This window comes from Amblyomma americanum, chromosome 4 (genome assembly GCF_052857255.1).
Source record: "Amblyomma americanum isolate KBUSLIRL-KWMA chromosome 4, ASM5285725v1, whole genome shotgun sequence".
Classification (NCBI taxonomy): domain Eukaryota; kingdom Metazoa; phylum Arthropoda; class Arachnida; order Ixodida; family Ixodidae; genus Amblyomma; species Amblyomma americanum.
Window position 1 is genome coordinate 128,576,924 of NC_135500.1, and position 19,346 is coordinate 128,596,269.

The 19,346-nt window shown below is 43.5% G+C and overlaps 1 protein-coding gene across 1 annotated transcript in view; it reads left to right on the forward strand.

The window, feature by feature from the left end:
• Positions 1-13,331, forward strand: part of LOC144128347 (exosome complex component MTR3-like) — a 176,951-nt gene extending 163,620 nt beyond the window's left edge. The window contains exons 8-10 of the mRNA XM_077661682.1: positions 246-305; positions 5,805-5,921; positions 13,025-13,331. Coding sequence (XP_077517808.1) covers positions 246-305; positions 5,805-5,921; positions 13,025-13,168 — 321 coding nt within the window. The 3' untranslated portion in view covers positions 13,169-13,331. The remainder of the gene's footprint in view (positions 1-245; positions 306-5,804; positions 5,922-13,024) is intronic.
• Positions 13,332-19,346: the final 6,015 nt, after the last annotated feature.

Here is a 19,346-nt window from a genome sequence, read left to right on the forward strand (position 1 = left end):
AGTCAGGGATTTTACACTACTGTGTTAATTAAGCGAGTATGCCTTAACGGAAGTTCTACTTTATCACACTTTGGTCCAACAGCCAGATTTCTGTTAGGCTGTGCTTGTTAAAAGCTATTGGTTATGAGTGTGGGATGTTTTGTCTTTTCGTTCACAGTTGTTAACTCTTCTATTTTTTCTGCTGCACAATTTGGCAACGATAGGGTTTATTGTTGTCTCTTATTTACTTTTTTCTCTGCCCTCAGCGTCAAGATGGCAGCACATGTCTGTTAGACCCAACTTGCAATGAAGAAACAGCCCCTGTGGTAAGTAGAACGGTTGTCTGGTATTTCTGTAATGACTGTTGGTTAACTTCATCTGATTTTTTATGTTGTTTTCTGTTAGTGGTGCATAGAAATTGTGGGCTCTGCTACATGTACTCTATCTCAGTAGTCTTTTGCAGCACTGCCAATGCCACAAAACATTAAGAGGTGACATTGTGCTGCTGAAGATAGTGCTAGTACAAAAACATGTTCTGTAGGCATTTATAGTGGCACTTGTGCCTAGATTTACATTTTCTTTGGGCCATTATATTTTAGGCTGTTTTTTCATTCACAAACTTTTAACATTAAAAATAGTCCCTTAGTTGTTCACATCGATCTCGTTCAGCGACGCCATTAAGGATATGCTGTTTAATATATACATGTCAGTACAGCATTTAGGCATGATTTGAACGAATTTACTTTCGCATTTTAATTAGAATGAATCAGTAAGGAGAGCACAGCTGACAACTGTGAAACCGTGAAACTGTGTGCCGGCTTTTGCAAAGTAGTGCCTGCTGAATAGGACCTCACTAGGCTTCTCTCGTGGGAAGACTATAGCGCATCGTGACACTTCCTTCTGCTGCAGCATGGCACATAACACTGTTCGGCGGGAAATGTGACCGTGCCTTTCTGACTGCTACATCATATCGCTGCTTTTATGGCAACGCTGGCTTCTGCCTATGCCACCACTTCAACATAGTTTCACCGTTGGTAGAGATGGGCTTAATGTAAACCTGTGTCTGCTGTATCTACAGTGTGCCTACTGTGTCTGCAGTGCCTGCTGTGTGTCTACTGTGTCTACAGGTGCCACGAGGAGGTGACAGAAAAGTACCTTTAGGATGTGTTTTTCCACTGCATTGATTGAGGAGGCTTATTGCTTCCACAGTTCTGTGAGCAGGTTATGATATGGGTATCGATTGCAATAAAACAGATCAAAAGGGACACAGAGGATGAATTCACGTTGGGTTATGTCAATAGTTTGTTGCATTTTAATGACAAAGACTCCACAACCTGGCTCGAGGTTTCATCAACCAAGTTGGTGTGTCGTCCGTATTCATGGATTACTCCAAAGAGGGGGCTGGCGTCTTTCCATGATATCACAAGCCATTACAAATTTGAAAGGCACAAATTTCCGGCACCTGACGAAACGTCGAATAAGGCACAAGAGACCGCCTGGAGAAGACTCCAAACAATGTCCTTTCTTAGCACGTATCTATTGGCGAAAATGTACCCGAATGACTTTAACCCTGAGTGCAGGTTCTGTGGTTAAACAGCCACATATGATCACATACTATGGCAATGTAAAAAAGAACCTCCACCGGAGGATCTAGTAAAAATTTGCTCTCGAGCAATGGGAGGCAGTTCTGGTCAGCTCAGACTCAGGCATTCAAGCCTTGGCCACCGAGTGGGCCGCTAAGGTCGCCGTTAGCCATGGGCTGGAGGCCATCTAGCACGGACCATCTGCACCTGCATTTTGACAAAATAACCATTTTCCAATTCAATCTGATTCCGGAGCTTTTGTAACCCAGAAAAGGCCAAAAAATGAGATGCAGATGTTGCCTTCATTAGTCAATTTTGCTAGTCGTGGTGCCTTGACACTGTTTTTTGGGTGCGGGTTGCAGAGGCTGAACTACACTGCCATTCTGTTCCACACAGTGATCACGGAGTCTTTTACAGTGTAGACGTCACGAATTTGAATTGAGCGGTGGAAAAATTTTAAGTGTAGTTTTGTCTGCAATATATGAGTCTTTTGCTGCTGGACAAACATTGGCATACCCACAAAGAGCCATATAACTGATTTTTACTGAGAAAAAAAGTAGGATGGAGTTGTCATCAGTGTGCTTTTAAAGCAACGCTCAAGTACAGCTACAGTTTTAGTATGGGCATAGTCCTTCAATGTTTTTTTCTGGTTGCGTAATCCCGGCCAAAGTTTCATATAGGGACAGCGCGCGCCGCTAGTGGCGCAGCTATCGGAGAGGGGGCACGAATGGCTGCGCGAGCCCTGTTCGCAGCGGCTGTTTTCGGGTCAAAGCAGTCACATTCGCTTAGTATTTGTGCTTTCTGGGGATCGGTATTTCGGCTTACCGTGGATGCCACTTTACTGGTTATCACCTGAATGCTTGGCTGCAACGTCGATACACTAAAAACCCTGTGCAATTGTCGGCGGCTGTTAGTAAAGCTCGCTAGCGGCTGTTTTTTTTACCAACAATTAGCGCATTTACTTTCGTTGCTTTTTTAAATCAGCGATTTTTGTACATGTGTCCAGCCTGCGCATTCATTTTCACTACAGCTTGCCTGCAATGTCACTGTGGAAGATCTAGCGTAGTGGTCAATAACATATTTATATGTCTGGGTTGCGGCTGTCTCGGCAGAGTCCTCTCTGTCATCGAACTACAAGACTGCTTACGGCTGGTGCTTACATTGTGAGAAATACTGCATGCAATCTCCAGATGCTGACAACAAGGATGTTATGGTGGCATTTTAAGAAGAGAAGCGATCACTTAACGAATGCACGGGCAGTTTAAGGGTGCTATTTCAATTTATTTTCTTTGCTGACACTTTCGGAGGTGGCAAAGCCAGCTGCTGAACACTTGTTACATAAGCCATTTATTTACACTTTATCAAACTGTGATGACATAGGCACTGGCGAGCACAAAGAAAGTTTGAAATATTTGTTCATTGCTCATGTGCTGGCTTTGCGCTACAAAAATGAGAGAAAAGTTGTGAGCGGCCACACAATAAACGAAAAATGAGCAATGATAGGAAGCATAGAGCAACACATACAAAATAAAAAGCGGTAGGGGTTTAACATAGTTAAACAAAGTAGCCGTGCGAAAGCATGCGTTTAGCTTGGTTGGCTCATGGTTCTCTTTTGCTGGGCCGTCGGCACGTCTGGTGACAATACTAGACTCGTGTTAAGCTCCGATTGAGGTTAAGCTGATCTGATCTGTTTGCTCCGCAGGTGGAAGTTGAAGGCGACGACGTCGACGAGCAATGCGCAGTGTAAGAGTGTGTTGTAGTTTAACACGAGCCGTGATCGGCTGCGGGGATATCATAGTGCTCTTGTGCAGTGGCCAGCGAAGCTGATCAGTTCGCGCCGCCATGGGTTCGAAACCCAGTCGCGCCAATATTTATTTTATTTCTGCACCCTCAATGTTGAGGACACCACAAGATTCTTTTTGGGTTTGGCCCCCTGAAGTAGCGCTTTCGCACTAAAAGCATTAAGCACATTGGAGAGTACGGCTGTCTAAGATGCAACACCGTCACAGATTCTTGCTCAAGTACGCTGGTAGGCTATCGAATATCCTTGGGACGGCTCCGGACCTGAGTTTCAGCTTCTCGCGCTGCAGCGACACTGCTTCTCCATTGACCACAAACTCGTCAGGCCGAATTAAATTCGTGGGGCCCAATGCCTCTCGCAGACATGGCCATGCTTAGAGTCAAGGCTAAATCCGCCGCTTTCCTCTCGGAGTATCGCCTACTTCCACATTTTACGCAGCTCGGCATCGCTAGGCAGACAGAACAGCGAGGCATTTTCCTGTGTACCTCCGTAGCTGAATCGGCAACCCATCACGCAGCAAGTATTCGGCATCGCAGGCTTGTGCGTCACGTGCACTGTACTTGTTTGCAAACGAAGACAAAACCAGAAGAGAAAATAGTTGCTGCCACACCGCCGGCGTCCCATTATGCCTGCAGTCTCGCGGTCATTCAGACGCTCACTTGCTTGTGACGTTGCCCCCAAATAATGTTCCTTTATATGCTCCCTGCGGGAGCATATACAGGAACACTACGCCCAAAGAGCTCTTAGCGCCACCTCGTGGAAGGTGCGGTCAACATATGAAGCTCTCCCTTAGCGTTACGGAGAAGTTTTATGACCATAAAAAGCATTGAAGGACTATGGTGGTACGGATTATACAAAAAGCATTGTAGGTGTATCTTGAGTTGCAGCTGTCACAAGAAATGTGCTGCAAGTACCGGTAACTGATACATTTCAGTTATGGCTATTTCATCATTCACGAAACAATATTTTGGACCCAATTCTAGCTGAATACTGGCTGTGTCTCTTATTGGAATTCTAGAGTTCAAACCAAGATTTCAAAATTGGTGTGTAAAGTGTTTACAGAAAATATTTCCTTGTTGTCATTCCAAAACTTACCATTTTGTTGGTAGGCACACTGCGTGTATTCCTGCCAGTGTTAATTGCTCATGTGTGTCATTTGTTCTGTTGAACTTGTGAAACCTCACAAAAACTACCAGTATAAGAAACACTTGTTAGTACAAAATCATAATTTGCAGCTTCCATTAAGCTTGTCAGATCAAACTGTGCGCTGTAAGGTTGCAGCCTGTGCATTTGTACCTACTATAGATATGCAGCTGGTGGGATTTCTGAGTCCACTTAAACCTAGTTGCATTCTTTCATTCCCTGCACCTCTCGCTGCTGAGTCACCTCTTTGCATGTGTTGGCGATACTTAAGACACGTTGTGTTTTTGCAAGGCTGTTGCTAACTTTGTATTTCCACTCCCCTTTGCGATGCCATCGGGCATTGAGGTTACTAATGGATAAATTAATCAATGTTAATGATTCTGCGGTGGTCATCTTATTAGCCTACATTTGCTGTTTGAATCTGCACAATAGTGTTGCTGTGTTACTAGGATCGTGAGATTTCTAGTCATGCTTCTAACATGATTATACCTAGAGCACCTAGTTTTCCACGTCAGAACAGAAAATTTTTGGATTTTGTTTTTTTTCACAGAATCGTGTTAGCGGCCGCATTTTCCTTTCTCTAATGTTGTGGGCATCAGTAGGAATGACAGAACAATAGAAATGTGATCAATTTAGTCATCTGATCCTCCTGAAAGCTGGAATCTGGTAACTGCATTTCTACTGATGCCTTGACCTGCTTGCCTCTGCATTCACTCAAGGAACTGCACATCAAGCACAGCAGCTTTGGTGACAAATGCATTCGCACATTTCTCTGGGAAGAGTCACTATACTGACAGCTATTGAAAGCATTATTAATGGTACTGGCAAAAAACTTTTCTTAGTTTCCATGGCACCCATCGTCCATTCTGGGGACTCTTTGCTGCAGTATCAGGCTGACCAGGAATGAAAGTTATTGGCAAGCTGGTGCCAGATATTTAGAGAGCTGCGACCTACTTGTAGGCACAGTCACCACAGTCAATGTGGGAATGTGCACTGGGGCATCCTCATAAAGATCATTCAGTTGCTCTGGGGGCATTGTGTCAAAGATGCACCATTTTTTGAGGGAGAATGCAAAGCACTACCTTACACTGAATTGCAACAGCTGCCTTCGATTTTAATGAGCATACAGTTGGAGTATGCGAGTCATGTTTCAAAACTGGACTTTATTATTTACGGGTCTTGCAGAATGCGTTGCAGATTCTTTGCTCTTAATTCGCAGAATTTGACATCTCTCGCTGCAGAAAATTAAGGGCCCTAATTATACCTTAAATTGTTCACCAGATTTGTTTTCCATGCAGGGTGTGGAGAACATTGAGCGTGGCTTTGGTCGTATGACCCTGGGCTTCATGCCGGCACTCCAGCAGGTTGCCGCACTGGTACAGGATGGAGACTTGGATGCAGCTACTGTAGTGTCGGTAAGCAACATTGTGCACCGTTGGAAATTTAATCGTCATTAGCAGCAGTGAGGCCAAGCCTACTGCAAGTGAAAGGTCTACTCCATGGTTATCATTTACCCGTTTGCAGTTACAGCTGACTGCTTTTGCGGAAAATTCTGTTAAAGTAGATTCTCAGATAAGCTGGACAGTTTGGGGTCCATTTCTTAGTGTTTGAAGGACACAGTTAAGAAAGAGCTTTAAATTTACACAAGCCATTGAACTCGTGTGCATTCATGAACATCAAATGTTTGTCTTTAAGATTCATTAACATGACATTTGATTGGGCATTTGAAACCTTCGGCAGTTTGGCTTTGATGGCTACATGAGAAGAGAGTTTGTCAAGTATCACTGCCAAATTTACTTAGTTTAAATGAAATTGCTCCTTGAAACTTCTAAAAAGCTGCTGTTGAATGTCTGAGTGTTTCAAAACAAGTATAGAGGAAGTGACAGCTGGCTCAATTTTGTATAGTGCTGGTACATTTTCCAGGTGTCTTTACTGGTATTTGATGATCAGTGATGGTTAGTATGGGCACGACTGCAGTGGTGGCCTAGTGGTCTGAGTATCCACCTTGTATGTGGGAATTGCGCCAGATAACCCACCAGTTTTCTGCTTCGTAAAAACTTCCCCATCGCTTTTCTGGGGTCAAATGTTTCTGAAGATTGGCTCTTTGACTTCGCCTTGTACTGACCAATACACAGTAACCATGGCATTCCTTAACCCAACTGCCCTTGCACCATTAAAATAAGTCATCATCGTCATCAATGTAGGTCTACCACATAGCAAGAAATTCGAGTGTCAGTTGTGGTTCGGTGATGCTTTAAAAAGTGAAGCATAAGTGAACACCTGTAATAACTCGAGCACTCAACAGTTGCACAAAAAACATACGTGCCTGTCGTTACCTGTACTTCGTGACAGCTTTCTTGAGCAGATTGGTGAATTGCTGCATTCATGTCAGGCAGTTGCCTGCATATCTGGAAGGGATACTAGATGGCTGTCTCCATTTTTGAAGCAATTAACTGCGCCGTGGAACTAGAAATTGTAAGGGGGTAGAAGAAAATGTAAATGCTGGTGATTGCGTCCTTGGTTCTACCTACTGATGGAGTTCGTGGGCCTTCCTGTGGGTATGACGGCAAAACACAGTTGACTTGTTAAGAATCATCAGTACAGTAGAGCTTCATTACTTTTGAAGTCCATGGGACCATGCAGAATATATGAGTATAAGTGGCTTTTTAAATTATGGTTGAAGCTGATTATAACGAAGTCGAAAGGGCCCTGCGATTTCTTCTTTATACCTGTTGCTTTGTTAAAGCAGTATGTGACCTTGGTTATAACTGTCGCATGGTAGAGGGCTTACCTGCTGCATTTTATGACGATGACAGCAAAGCCGGTGTTTTGTGTGCCACCAGTATGTGTTGTGGGAGTCTTCAACGCATGCACCGAATTCCTACGACATGACCGAATGTATGTACATCAACCGAATATGACTGTCTTTGCAGTCACATTCATGTCTTCCGCAGTACGAATAGGCTTCACAGGCTAGGAAACAGCTCGTGGAGAAGTAATGTAGTGAAGGGTTTTGGAGCTTTTATGCTGGCCACTGAAAAAGAGAGCACACAGACACAACTTCAACACGAGTGCATGTTTTGGTTGGCTTTGCCATAGAGCTCGCGAGCATGCAGACTACTACACCTCTCCGCAAGACAGCAATGTCGTGTGGAGAATGCATGTGCCAGACAGATGATGGCCACCTTCTGGGCAACGGAAATTGTTTTATATTTTCATCATGTGCCGCTTGTCTCTGCCAAACCAGCAGAACTTCAGTGCCGTCAACCATGCTAAGCACACTGCCAAACGACTTTAATCATGCGACCATGCTGCGAAAATGGAATCTAAACTGCTCATGGATCCAGGGAAACAGAATGGGCTCGCAGTGGGCCATATGCAGTGAGGGTGTTGGAGAATGGGCAAATTGCATTTTGCCACACTGAATCGGTATGGAAGTGTTGAGCACTGTTACAGATTACATACATAACATGAAATGACCAGTAAGATTCATTAGCGGTTCACTATGTCCATTTGTAGGAAAATTTTACTTTGTAAAAAAAACATGTCAAATACATGGGCTTCTAAGGGAGCTTCCAAAGGGAATTGATGTTTCTTCGTTACATTTATTATTTCATTATAAACTGTTTCCTTAAGGTGAGGCTCGACTGTATCTGAAAATGAATCGAACTAAAAAGAGAGAGTGCGAGAAGTTGCTCATCCGCATGTAGCCGCAACCAATGCGCTGAACACAGTTGTGGTTGATGTTTGATAATAACTCCAATAGTTGCCGCTTGTTAGGGCCTGTCGTGGTTACCATGTCACCAGAATTTTGGTTACAGCAGTTTTAGACTTCCACAGAACATAATCGTGCATCTCATTTGATATAACTCGAGTCATTGGCAATGCTTTTCACCTTTCGCCAGTCCTTTTATACCCTGACATTCTTGCTGCACGCAAAAATGGCGGCCGAGGTCAGAAATGTCAGGATAGTGGTGCGACAAAGCCCTAAGGGGCATGTGCAGAAGGGGCATGTGCGATAGGGGCGCCTTTCAGTTGAAAAGGAGCGACGAGAAAAGAATGCACATAGTAAATCTGGTGAGTCTGGTGCTGGCAGTGTGTATTTTGATTGATGAATTCAGTGCAGCACGTCACGTGCGCGAAATAGAAACTGGGAGGCAGCACTGTTGCAGTGCCATGAATTCCACTGAACAAGTTGGTGGTCGGGTGCTGGTGAACTGCAGACGGTCACCTTGGCCAGCGTGACGTCACCGAGCCGCAACAAAGTTGGGAGTGCCACCGCTTTGTGGACCAATGCATGAAGGATATAGTCCAGTTAGGCGTCATGCCGCTTTATGTGGGCTTGCATGCTATTAATAAGCAGCACTGCATTCTCAGTCAAACTCTGCCATTCCCGTGCAGCACTCGAGGTCTTGAAATTGACCGAGCCGCTGCAAGCTGTTTGCTCGAATTATCCGATAAAATTTACGTTAGAAATTACAGCACCACAGAAATTTACGAATTATTCGAGATTTTGAATTATTGAAGATTTTCTGCTATGTGCATGGATTCTTCTCGCTTAACACATTCATTGCGCCATGGGTCAGCGGTCACTCGCCTCGTGTATGCAAGCTGTGCGGCCACGAATGCGAAGTCACACGACGAAGCCATGGGAGAGCTCAGTACGTTTAAAAGAGCCCGTGAAAGCACACATACAGGGTTGCTACGTATTTCCATCTGTTGGCGGCTCAGAGAAGCTGATTTCTCTAGTGGCTCACCAGTAAGCCACGGTACACCCAAGGAAATTCAAGGATGGCACGACACACAGAGATTAAGGGTTGAATAATCGCTGCCATAGTGAACGTGTTCAAATAGAAAGGAATTCACTGATGTAAATCACCTGTAACTATGATGTGGCTATGATAACTTTCAACTTCTCTCGCTGAAGGTGGGGTTTTCATCCCCAGTATCGTCGAGAACCCACCAGCTTCCAAAAAGGGCAGGTTTCCCCTGTCGTAATGCTTGGCTTCTCTGTGCTTTCAGATGCCTGTGGCGGAAAGCTTGTTGCATTCGTGCACTAAATAATATAATTGCAGCGCAGGTACAACTACCCTACCAACTCTGGCAGATCACCAATGCAGGTCAAACTGATTTATACTGACATGCTTGTCAACACCACAGTTTGAGCAGAGCGGGCCATACAAGTGCACATGATCGTGTGCTGCACAGGCTTGGCCATAAGTTATCTTCATTTTTTATATTCAAATAGAAGATGATTCCAAAAGCAGTGAGGTTTCCGTGTGGTATCATTGTAGAAGCCATTGAGAAAAGTTTGATGGACAAGGGCTTAAAGGGACACTGAGGAGAACCCTATCAAAATTTTTTTGTTAGCAATATCTGATAGTTCGGCATTTCATGGCTTTGTTGACGTTTGTCCGGGAGCGAAAGATGCATTTATTTCAAAGAAATTTGGATTCGAAGTTGAAAAATTTTTTCCCGCCGCTCCGATTAAAACTCGAGAACTCTTATGACGACACGGAGAACTCTTATGACGACACAGAACGGAGTGACGTGAAACGTGACGTAAATGGAGACTCCGTGATTTCTGGCAGGTAGCGGTGCGGTGCGCAACCTTCCTTTGCAAGCCTCAGAGATTCGTGACTTCCATGAAGTAAGGAAAATTCCTCCATGATGGCGCCTTTTGTCCTAGGAAGTCATCACGCTTGTACTTGCGAGATTGGCCTGTGGCGGCGATACCTGTATTTTGGTTCTTGCTATTTTCTACATTACAAGAGCTTTGTTTTCAGGAAGAGTGGCGTTTTTGCGATCAGGAGTTGGTATTCTATGGATACAAGCCAACTTCAATTTCTCCTCAGTGTCCCTTTAAGGATCAACTGTATCGACGTCGTGAGGTGGAAGAGACCTGTTGCTGTCCTAGGACTTTGTGCCATGCTTGTGCTTGATGTGTTAGGTGCCATCTTGATCAGTGCATTAAAGACAAGCTAACGGCATGTGGTACGGACGGGTGTTGATACCTGGCTTAATGAGATTCATGCTGAAGCCATTAGGTGTGTGCCTGAACATGCCCATGAAATACTGTGTTTGGGTACTGTACAGAAATTGGTTGGTTAATGGCTCACGAAGACACATGCCAAGCAACATGCTGAACTGTACGTACAGTTGCTGGATGAAGTGGCAGCATGGTCGCTTGAGGTGTGGGGCGGCATCCCATCTACCATAGTTGTGCGAGCGTTCAGGAAATACGGCATCATGAATGCATTAGATGGCACAGAGAGCAACATGCCATGGCGCATAAGTAGTGATAAGGAACTGTTCGAGAACAACGAGGAATAACATGGAAGCAGAAATAAATGTTGCCTCAAACTTCTGCACAATTTTTTTGTTTGCGGTTTTTGTGAGCATGAAAACCTGGTGCCCATTAGAATGGGGGACATATTAAAATAGTGTAATTACGGTAGTAGCTTCTAGAAGGGTAAGGATGACAGTTACGCTTATCTTCAGGATATTTGGAACGCTGACGTTGCATAACAAGCTACACATCATGGCCCAGGAGCAAACCCATTGGGCTCTACATATTGATAAAGGCTGTGCATTTGAAAGGTTAAGTGCCCACAACATTAATATAGTAACTTAAAGATGTTCTAATTATTATTGGACTCTTGCATGGCAGACTGCAGTAAGCACTTTTTTCCTCAGCCCTCCCCACATGTAATTACCAACTGGAATGAAATGAGAAGAAAGAAACAGGCTTTCAACTGTCCAAAAGTGCTGTAATATCATAAACTTGGTATTATTATGATTTTACTTCTACACAGGTTGGAACTGGGTCTTTATTTCCCTTTTTTTTTTGTGAAAATCTCGCAACATTTATCTAGCTAGTTGTAGTGTTTTGCGGCTGAAATTTATTTTTCTTTTAAATAAAGGAGGTTACTTTCACAAATTAGCTAATTGCAGTTGCAGTGCACTGAAAGTCAATTCTTAGCTCATAGTTGTGAGTGGCATTGGATCTAAACTGTGTGTCCTGACCGTGCAAAAGTTCTCGAACAACAGAGCACTATGAGTAAAGCTGTTAATTTTATGTTGCTAGAGCACCCATGTTGTACCATCGAACTGGCTGCTGAGCCAATAGCGTATCAATTCGGATGTTTGCAAAGGTCCTCCTTGACAAGGGTCGTGGACATGGGTCGTTGTGTTACTAATGCAAGCACGCCCTAGAGTTATAATAAGAGTTCATGTGTGAGGCCAGGTATATGGATATGTTTCTTTGTGTAAAGTCAAGTGATAGTGCAGTGTCTCTCACTTCTCTACCTAGTCAAGGGTAAGGTGTCTAGAAGTTTTAGTGCTTATTTTTATTTTCATTTTGTACCTTTTGTCAAGGTCCTTTTTGTATACGTTTCTTGCTATGTGTACCATCGTCTCCAGTGCTCGTGTATGTACTTTGTAACTGTACATTTAGCTTTGTGTGATGTATTGAAAGGTCACAAACAGCACAGAATGAAACGTATGAAGGTGCTCAGTCTGCTTATTTTAATTCAACTCAGGTGCTTCAATTGTTAGTTGTTCTTGTTAGCTGTTTATGGGACACTGAGCACGAATTGAAGTTGACCTAGATTAATCGAGCACCACTTTTTAATTATAAAGAGGATACCTTCACAGACATAGCTTTTGTAAGCTATCAAAGAGTAAAAAGTGAAGGACAGGTAGTATCAGCACTGCTGGTTGCTTTCACAAGTACACTGCAGTGACGGAAAGTGAGGTTTTCATTTTGAACAAAACAGAAAACGGAGGCTACCTTTTGCACCACCATCGCTAGTGCAATTTTATCATACAAGAAAGGTGAGAATGAAAATTTCTGAACAGAAATGTTGTTTGCTGCTGAACAAACGTTAAGTCTCAAGAAAGGCCCCGCTGAGATTTCACTAAGAATAAATACGTGATGGAGTTGTCCTCGGCGTTCTTTTAGGCACTCTGGCTAGAAGGTCTTCAGTTTTCTTCGATGCATGCACTTCCCCGTGTGACGATGTTGTTATGATCCTGATAACGGAGAATAACTTCATTAAACATTCCTTCTGATTGTAGGCTTGTTGTTACAAACTTCCTCATATCTTTGCAGTTTATGAAAAGTTCATCATGGTTTGGAGCCTACATTTGTGACCACTGCTGTACTGGGGCAGTCCCTACCAGATGAACTAACATGTTGGCATTGTTGTTTTGATGAACTAACATGTTGGCACTGTTGTTTTGATGTACTATTTTCATCATTGTCAGCCAGTCAAAGACTTCTCCAGGAGAATGACCATTTCTCGTGATAGTCTGTTAAGCCGTCTTGCGCCTGTCTTCTGATGTGTGCCATAGTACAAGCATGGTGTCGCCAATTGTGGTAGCATGGGTATAATGCTCTGCAGCTACCATTTCCTCATCTACATCTACGTATATCCTGTTTTTATATGCCGTTATTATATTGGCTTGTTTTCTTTGTAAGTTTGCATAATTTGTGTTGTCTTGCATAATTTTGCAGGACCTAAAAGCCCTGATCAACGCATGCAACGAAATCTACCCTCTCGTCCAAGATGTTCTGCTGAACGACGTTGAGGAAAAGCTGGAAGACGATATGAAGAAGTTAGAGGTGTCTAAAGGAGAAGAGGATGGTGTCATTAAGTGACCAGAAAGGGATATTTCAGAAAACTCTTTACCGAAGCACATGTTGATTGTTGAAGGCACTCTTATGTCGACTGTAAATAATCATTGAATACACCGGTATTTTATATCAAAGCAGCTATTTAGTGCTGTTTACTTTAGTAAACACCATTCTGTTTCTCAGGTGATGTCGGGATTTGATTTTTTTTAGAACCTTGAGTGAATTTTGTCTGCACCTTGATGCTCATCACTGGTGCTTGAGTTCTTTCCTGAGAAGCACAGCAAATATGTTAGCATCATTAGGAATACTTCACCAATTGCACCCTAGTGCAGTGCTGCACAAACCGTCTACAGTTAAACCTGGTTATAACGAAATTGAAAAAAGTCTAAAATTTTTCGTTATATCCAGGTTTTCGTTATATGCAGTTTTCGTGAGAAAAGTCGAAATGACACTGCAGAACGGAAACCAAAATAGAAAATACATGAAGCTGCAATCACCTCGAAAATGTTTGTAGAAAACAGCATTACTCGAAGTCGTAAATGTGGAGAAGCGTTTCGCGACCGCGCGTGCAGCCGGTACCACCCCCGCCGTGGCTCGCGCAACACTGCTACGAGTAGGGTTGGAAGGGAGGGGTAGGTGGGGGCACCGCAACCAAGCTAGAGGAGAGCGCGTGTGGCCGCGCCGCTGGCGTAGAGCAACCATGGAGAGGCACATGCTTCTTCCCGCATGTTTCCTTTCTCTGTCTTCCCCTTGCTGTTGCCCCAGGAGACGGACTCCTCAAATTGCGTCACCGGTGCTCTCCGCCACCCCGCTCCCGACGTGCGAGAGCTGTTGGCGCAGGAATCGCGAACAACCACGTGGCGACGGTGGCCGCGCGCTGCTGATGTCGTTTCTTCTTTTGCTATGCCTTATTATTTTTCGCTGCTTTTGAGCATGAACTGGTGTAATGCTATGGTATGATGTTCCAAAAGAGGAAGTGCCGGAGATGCATCGCCGGCAGCGCCGGAGCACGACGCGTTGTGTTAACTGCCGTCGCTCGTTGCATTCGGAGTTCCTCTCGTAACCATTCGTAGTTTATTGTCATGAAACTTCCGCATGGTTTTGCCCAATTTTGAGTAACTCTGCACTAGCTAACAGATAGATGGTGTAGCCAGTTTGTTATATCAAGGTCAACTGCCACAACACCTTTGTTACATGGAGGTCTCGAATACACGTGCTTCAATGGGGCAGTGTTGGGGAATTGAGAAACTTTGTAATATCCAGGAATTTCCTCTATGGAGGTTCGTTACATACAGGTTTAACTACATGTTTGTACAAGAAGAAGTTTTTTAGTGAAATTTTTTTCAAAGCTGCACCTAAATGCATGCAATTCTAACAAGCAACAAGAGCTGCTACCACTGCATGTTGATGGAAGCTGCCGACTGATATGAGGAGCGTCGCTTTTGTAGGTATTCACTTTATTTGGGGTGAAAAAAATAATGAGGATCACTGACGGAATGCAATATGAAACCTCGTTAATTCGGACTTCAGAGGACTGGGAAAAATGTCCACATTATCCGATGGTCCAAATTAACTAATGACCCCACCCACCCAAAAAAAAGTTGCCAGAAACCGTTCGCATCATAATTAACTTATTTGGAGAAAACCAGGAAGACGGTCATCTGCTTTTGAGATGAAACCTGAGCGGTAACGATGATTTTCTAAATAATGTCAGAATGTCAGACGCATTACTGCATCCACACACTCAGGATTGTTAGCATAGAACTACATCAGAACGATGAAGGCCCCTGCGGCCTCCTTCACGGTGCAACTTGGTAGCAGTGGAGCCTCCTCACAAATAGTGTTGTCACATGTGAAGAGGTGCCACCGCACAAACTGCGAAGAGCACGCGACAAACGTGCAGTTAGCGCATTTTCGCCCCCATAAAATAACGAAAGAATCAAGTGGACAGATCCTGGGGAAAAGCCCTTTGCTGTGGCTTAGTGGTCAGGGTGCTCGGCTACTGAGCAGGAAGATCCGGGTCCAATTCCAGCTCCGGTGGCTGCGTTTCAATGCAGGTGAAGTGCAAAGGATGCTCGTGTTGTGCGATGTCAGCGCATCGTGAAGAACCCCAGCTGGTCTAAATAAATTCAGAGCCCTTCACTATTGTGTCCCTCATAGCTAATGTGTCACTTCGGGGTGTTAAGCCCCACAGTTTACAATTTACAGCTGAAAGAAACACGTCAGCACAAAAATGGCGAAGCACCTTTTGGTGAGAAAATGAAAAGCCGGTGAAATGCGAATTAGCATCCAAACCTCGACTAAACTGTACGCAGCTGACTGGCTGATGTGCTTCTGGGCTGCCATCCCTGTGGCCTGTAGTGAAACTCCGAAAAGGGAAACCAGAAATATGCTGGCGTACAATTTTTCGGCATCGGGATCCTCCGAGCATCGTCACGCCTGGTGTTGCCCGGTGTAAGAGATGCGCAGGTGCCTCAAGTGATATTTTATGTAAAGCGAGGTATTAGCACGATCGTTTGATATGACCTCCGGTCGGGGGCACTTTCGAGTTAACCGATGTGAGCTGAGCATTGTCCGAATTAACGAGCGTCCAACACCGTAGTCTTACACGGTGTTAGTTGGGACCATGTTGGCACTAGTAGTTATCTGTACTCCCGAATTAACAGGGTTCAAATTAACAAACTTTCGCTATACCATGTATGTTTTTGAGCACTTCTACCAATGTCAATGTGAAGGTATACTGTGCTGCTCATGACAGCACGTTTTATCACTATGAAGGCAAGCATATGATGTGGGAAGTGCAGCTATGTTAATCATTGCATTAACCTCGTTTGCATCTGCTGTGAAGGTGTGACATACAATTTGTTGCTTTGGGACCATAGTATGCAGTAGGGCACGCAAGGTTACATAGGCACTCTGAGCAGAAGAGCTGATTGTATTTCTTTCTCCCTACTGTAGGCAGTCGCAGGAAGTATTTCTTTTTTTTTTTTTTGCAAAGATCTCTCTAAGTGAGGCAGGAGACAGAAAAGTGATTGGTCAGATCTTGATTTACAAGATTACGTGAGAAGATGTATTTATAGACCTGTCATGCTTGACATTTGTGGTCTTTTTTTATGTCCTTCTCTTGTCATGATGCATTTGCTTTCAGTGCGTTCCACCTGTCCACTTGCTGCTTTTACCGGTGCTCTACATTGCTTTTTATTGCCGGGCTGAAGCTATTAGTCATTTTCAGATTTCTTTGCGTTGCCCTGTATTCAGTATCCGTGATAACTTTTTATTTATTGTGTTGAAATTCAAGTTTGATTTTACACTTGGAGCAAGTGAGCTTACAAAATTTCAAAAATTATTCTTTGAGGAGGAGCCTTGGAAAATTGCGGTTAGAAACCAAAAATAGAGTTTGTTGTAACTGTGAGCACATGCTTTCCTATTGCTGTTAAGGGGTAGACGCTGGTCTTGAAATGAAAATCTTTATATTAAAGATATTGAAATGAAATTAGATGAGTTTATGTATTTTTTTTCCTGTTTTAAAAAATGTCAGCTTTAATATATCTCAGTTAGTTCCCATATTATTAAAAAATAATTGAATCTTAATTAGTTAATATCTTACGACTCATTAAGACACTAAATATTTTTGGTTGAGATTGAAATTAAGCTGTAGCCAAAGGTCTGCCATCTAAAGCTATTTTACATATATTGTTGTTTAGGTACATGGTCATATAAAAATGTTCAGTTATGTCCAAGGACCATATTTATGAAATACAATTAGGTGACATTATTGTTAACAAGATTTTATATTTATTTTATTTATTTCTACATACTGCAGCCTTGATAAGGCTATTGCAGTAGTGGGCAGGGAGAGATAGGAAGAGCTCAACAGCTATCACTGCAAAACACTTTTTTCATCCATTTTCGAACTGCCGAGACCGCCCTCTGCTGGCTGGTGCAAAAAGGGACTCTTTCGCAGTTAAAATTTCCTCGTAATTCAGTGGTTTCAGTGCTGCAATTGTTCATTTCGAATTATGGAAAAGAAATAGCGCCTCCTTCGAAGGCACTCGTAGTTCTTGTCAATTCCAAAGCATTTCGTTTCTTCAGTGCAATTGAATAGTTAAACATTTCACAGTTGCCTCCCTGTGCTTTCAGTGCACAAACCTACTTCTAGTTATAGCTTAAAGGGGTATGGGCACCTAGCTTTGGTGGCATGTTTTCTTCTCTACAATGATGCGGAAGGCACTACTATGCATGAATCACCATGTGGTATTCACCTACGATTGCTAAATAATTTATAATCGTATTTTTCTGTCGTGCTGTTTTGGTTTCAATAGCCGAAATGGCTTTGACGTCAAAGTGTGGTCATATGTAACTTGAGGCATAGAAAAAGGGCTATATAATCGCTCTTTCATCGTTTTAATTCACTGCAGTGCTAAGGCCAGCCTTCCTCAAGAGCTGGAATGAGAACGAATGTAGAAGCAACGTATATATTGCCATTTTTTTTATGCCTCACGGGACTTTTAACCACACTTTGACGTCACAGTCATCGTTCAACTGTTGAGAAGCCTAAACCGAAACAGCATACGAGAAAGAAATTTGACTATAAACTATTTAGCGCTCGAAGAGAATACCACGTGGAAATCCATGCATAATAATGTCTTATGTGTCATTATAAAGAAAACATGCACACAAAATTTAGATTTCTGTACTCTTTTAAGAACTTGGAGCTGAATGGTAGTGTTTCAGGCCACAGTTGTTGCATTAGTGTTGTCTAGTGTGATGCCATGATGGTGATGTCTGCACCGTTATTGTGCCGGCTGTATGTGACAGCAAAGGTTGAGGTTATTTGTTTTGCTTTTCGTGCTTTGCAGAATACGATATGCATCACTGGAAAAACTGCTGCAAGCCATAGCGTATCTTACATTATCGTACTTCATTATTGTTTCATACAATTGGTTGGTGAGGAGCAGTCAACTTGCTCATCACAAAATAGTCGTCACCTGTAAAAAGCACAGAAGCTTATGATGTCTATGACGACTGTCCACAGGCCCTTAAAAATGACAGAGAATGTTTACAACATTCGATTCAAAGCGAAACCACGGGATTTTTTATTTTTTTTGGAAAAGAGTGCTTTTACTAATTTTGCATGCATGATTGACTGAACTGAGGCACACACATGATGACTGATTCAATTTCGTCCTTTTTTTTTTTTTTTGCGGACACTCGCTCGGGTCAGAACCTCCGGATTAGTGCTGCCTAGAAGACGACGATGAGCGGGCTGTGCTGCGGGATGGTGCGCTCGCGCTAGGCAGTGCTGCATAGGCACATACACGCAAGAGATGATTTTGCTAGGCTCTGAACGTCTAGATTAGAGCTTTCACTCTAATATTTATCTACTACTTTGCCAACAGGAACACCCTTCTGGTTAACCTCCCTGCCTTTCCTCTATTTCTATTCTCCCTCTCTATCTCTAACCAAAGCTGTTCTTGGATGAAACTGCAAATTTGACGTCCTCGAAAGATAACTTATCATTCTACACTCTGTGTGGGTTGTTATACCTTGAGCAAATTGACTGTTGCGCTCCTTTGCACACGTAAATGAATTGCTTTGAAATTTGAATAATGATCTAATGTTCACATGCTGGCATCAAAACATGACGAAGAAACATCATTGCCAAAGCGCATGACTCCTGAGCAATATATGTGTCATAGCTGCATTACGCTGCACAAAATTTTTTGCAAGAAGTTAGTGTTGCAGGAAAGCTACATCTCGGTGAATGGTTATTCATTCTAAGCATTGCTGAACTGGGCTTTTGAAGGTCGCCATTCGTGCCAGTTACATGTCATAGTTGGCACTGTCATTGTTTTCTGCCTTGGTTGTGGTCACTTGCTAAAGAACTGAGTGGACGAGCGACAAAGAATAGAATGAGTGAGAGGTGCAGTTAGGTTGTCACTCATCTGATGAAGTACACAACATGCAGGTTGCATGCATGGAGATCAGCTTTGCTGCAGATGGCTTGAACAAAGTCTCGAAGTGGGCGGATAATTTCGGCGCTGTACCTTTCCGCGGTAGGCGCATGCGTTTGCCGTGACACGTTTGGATACGGGCGCTGGCGAATGCTCGTGGCATGTGCAACATGCTTCTCTTTCCACCATGTACCGTCGCACCTGCCATGTGTGCCATGGTCGCGGCTGGTTACGCCCGGGCTTCTCCG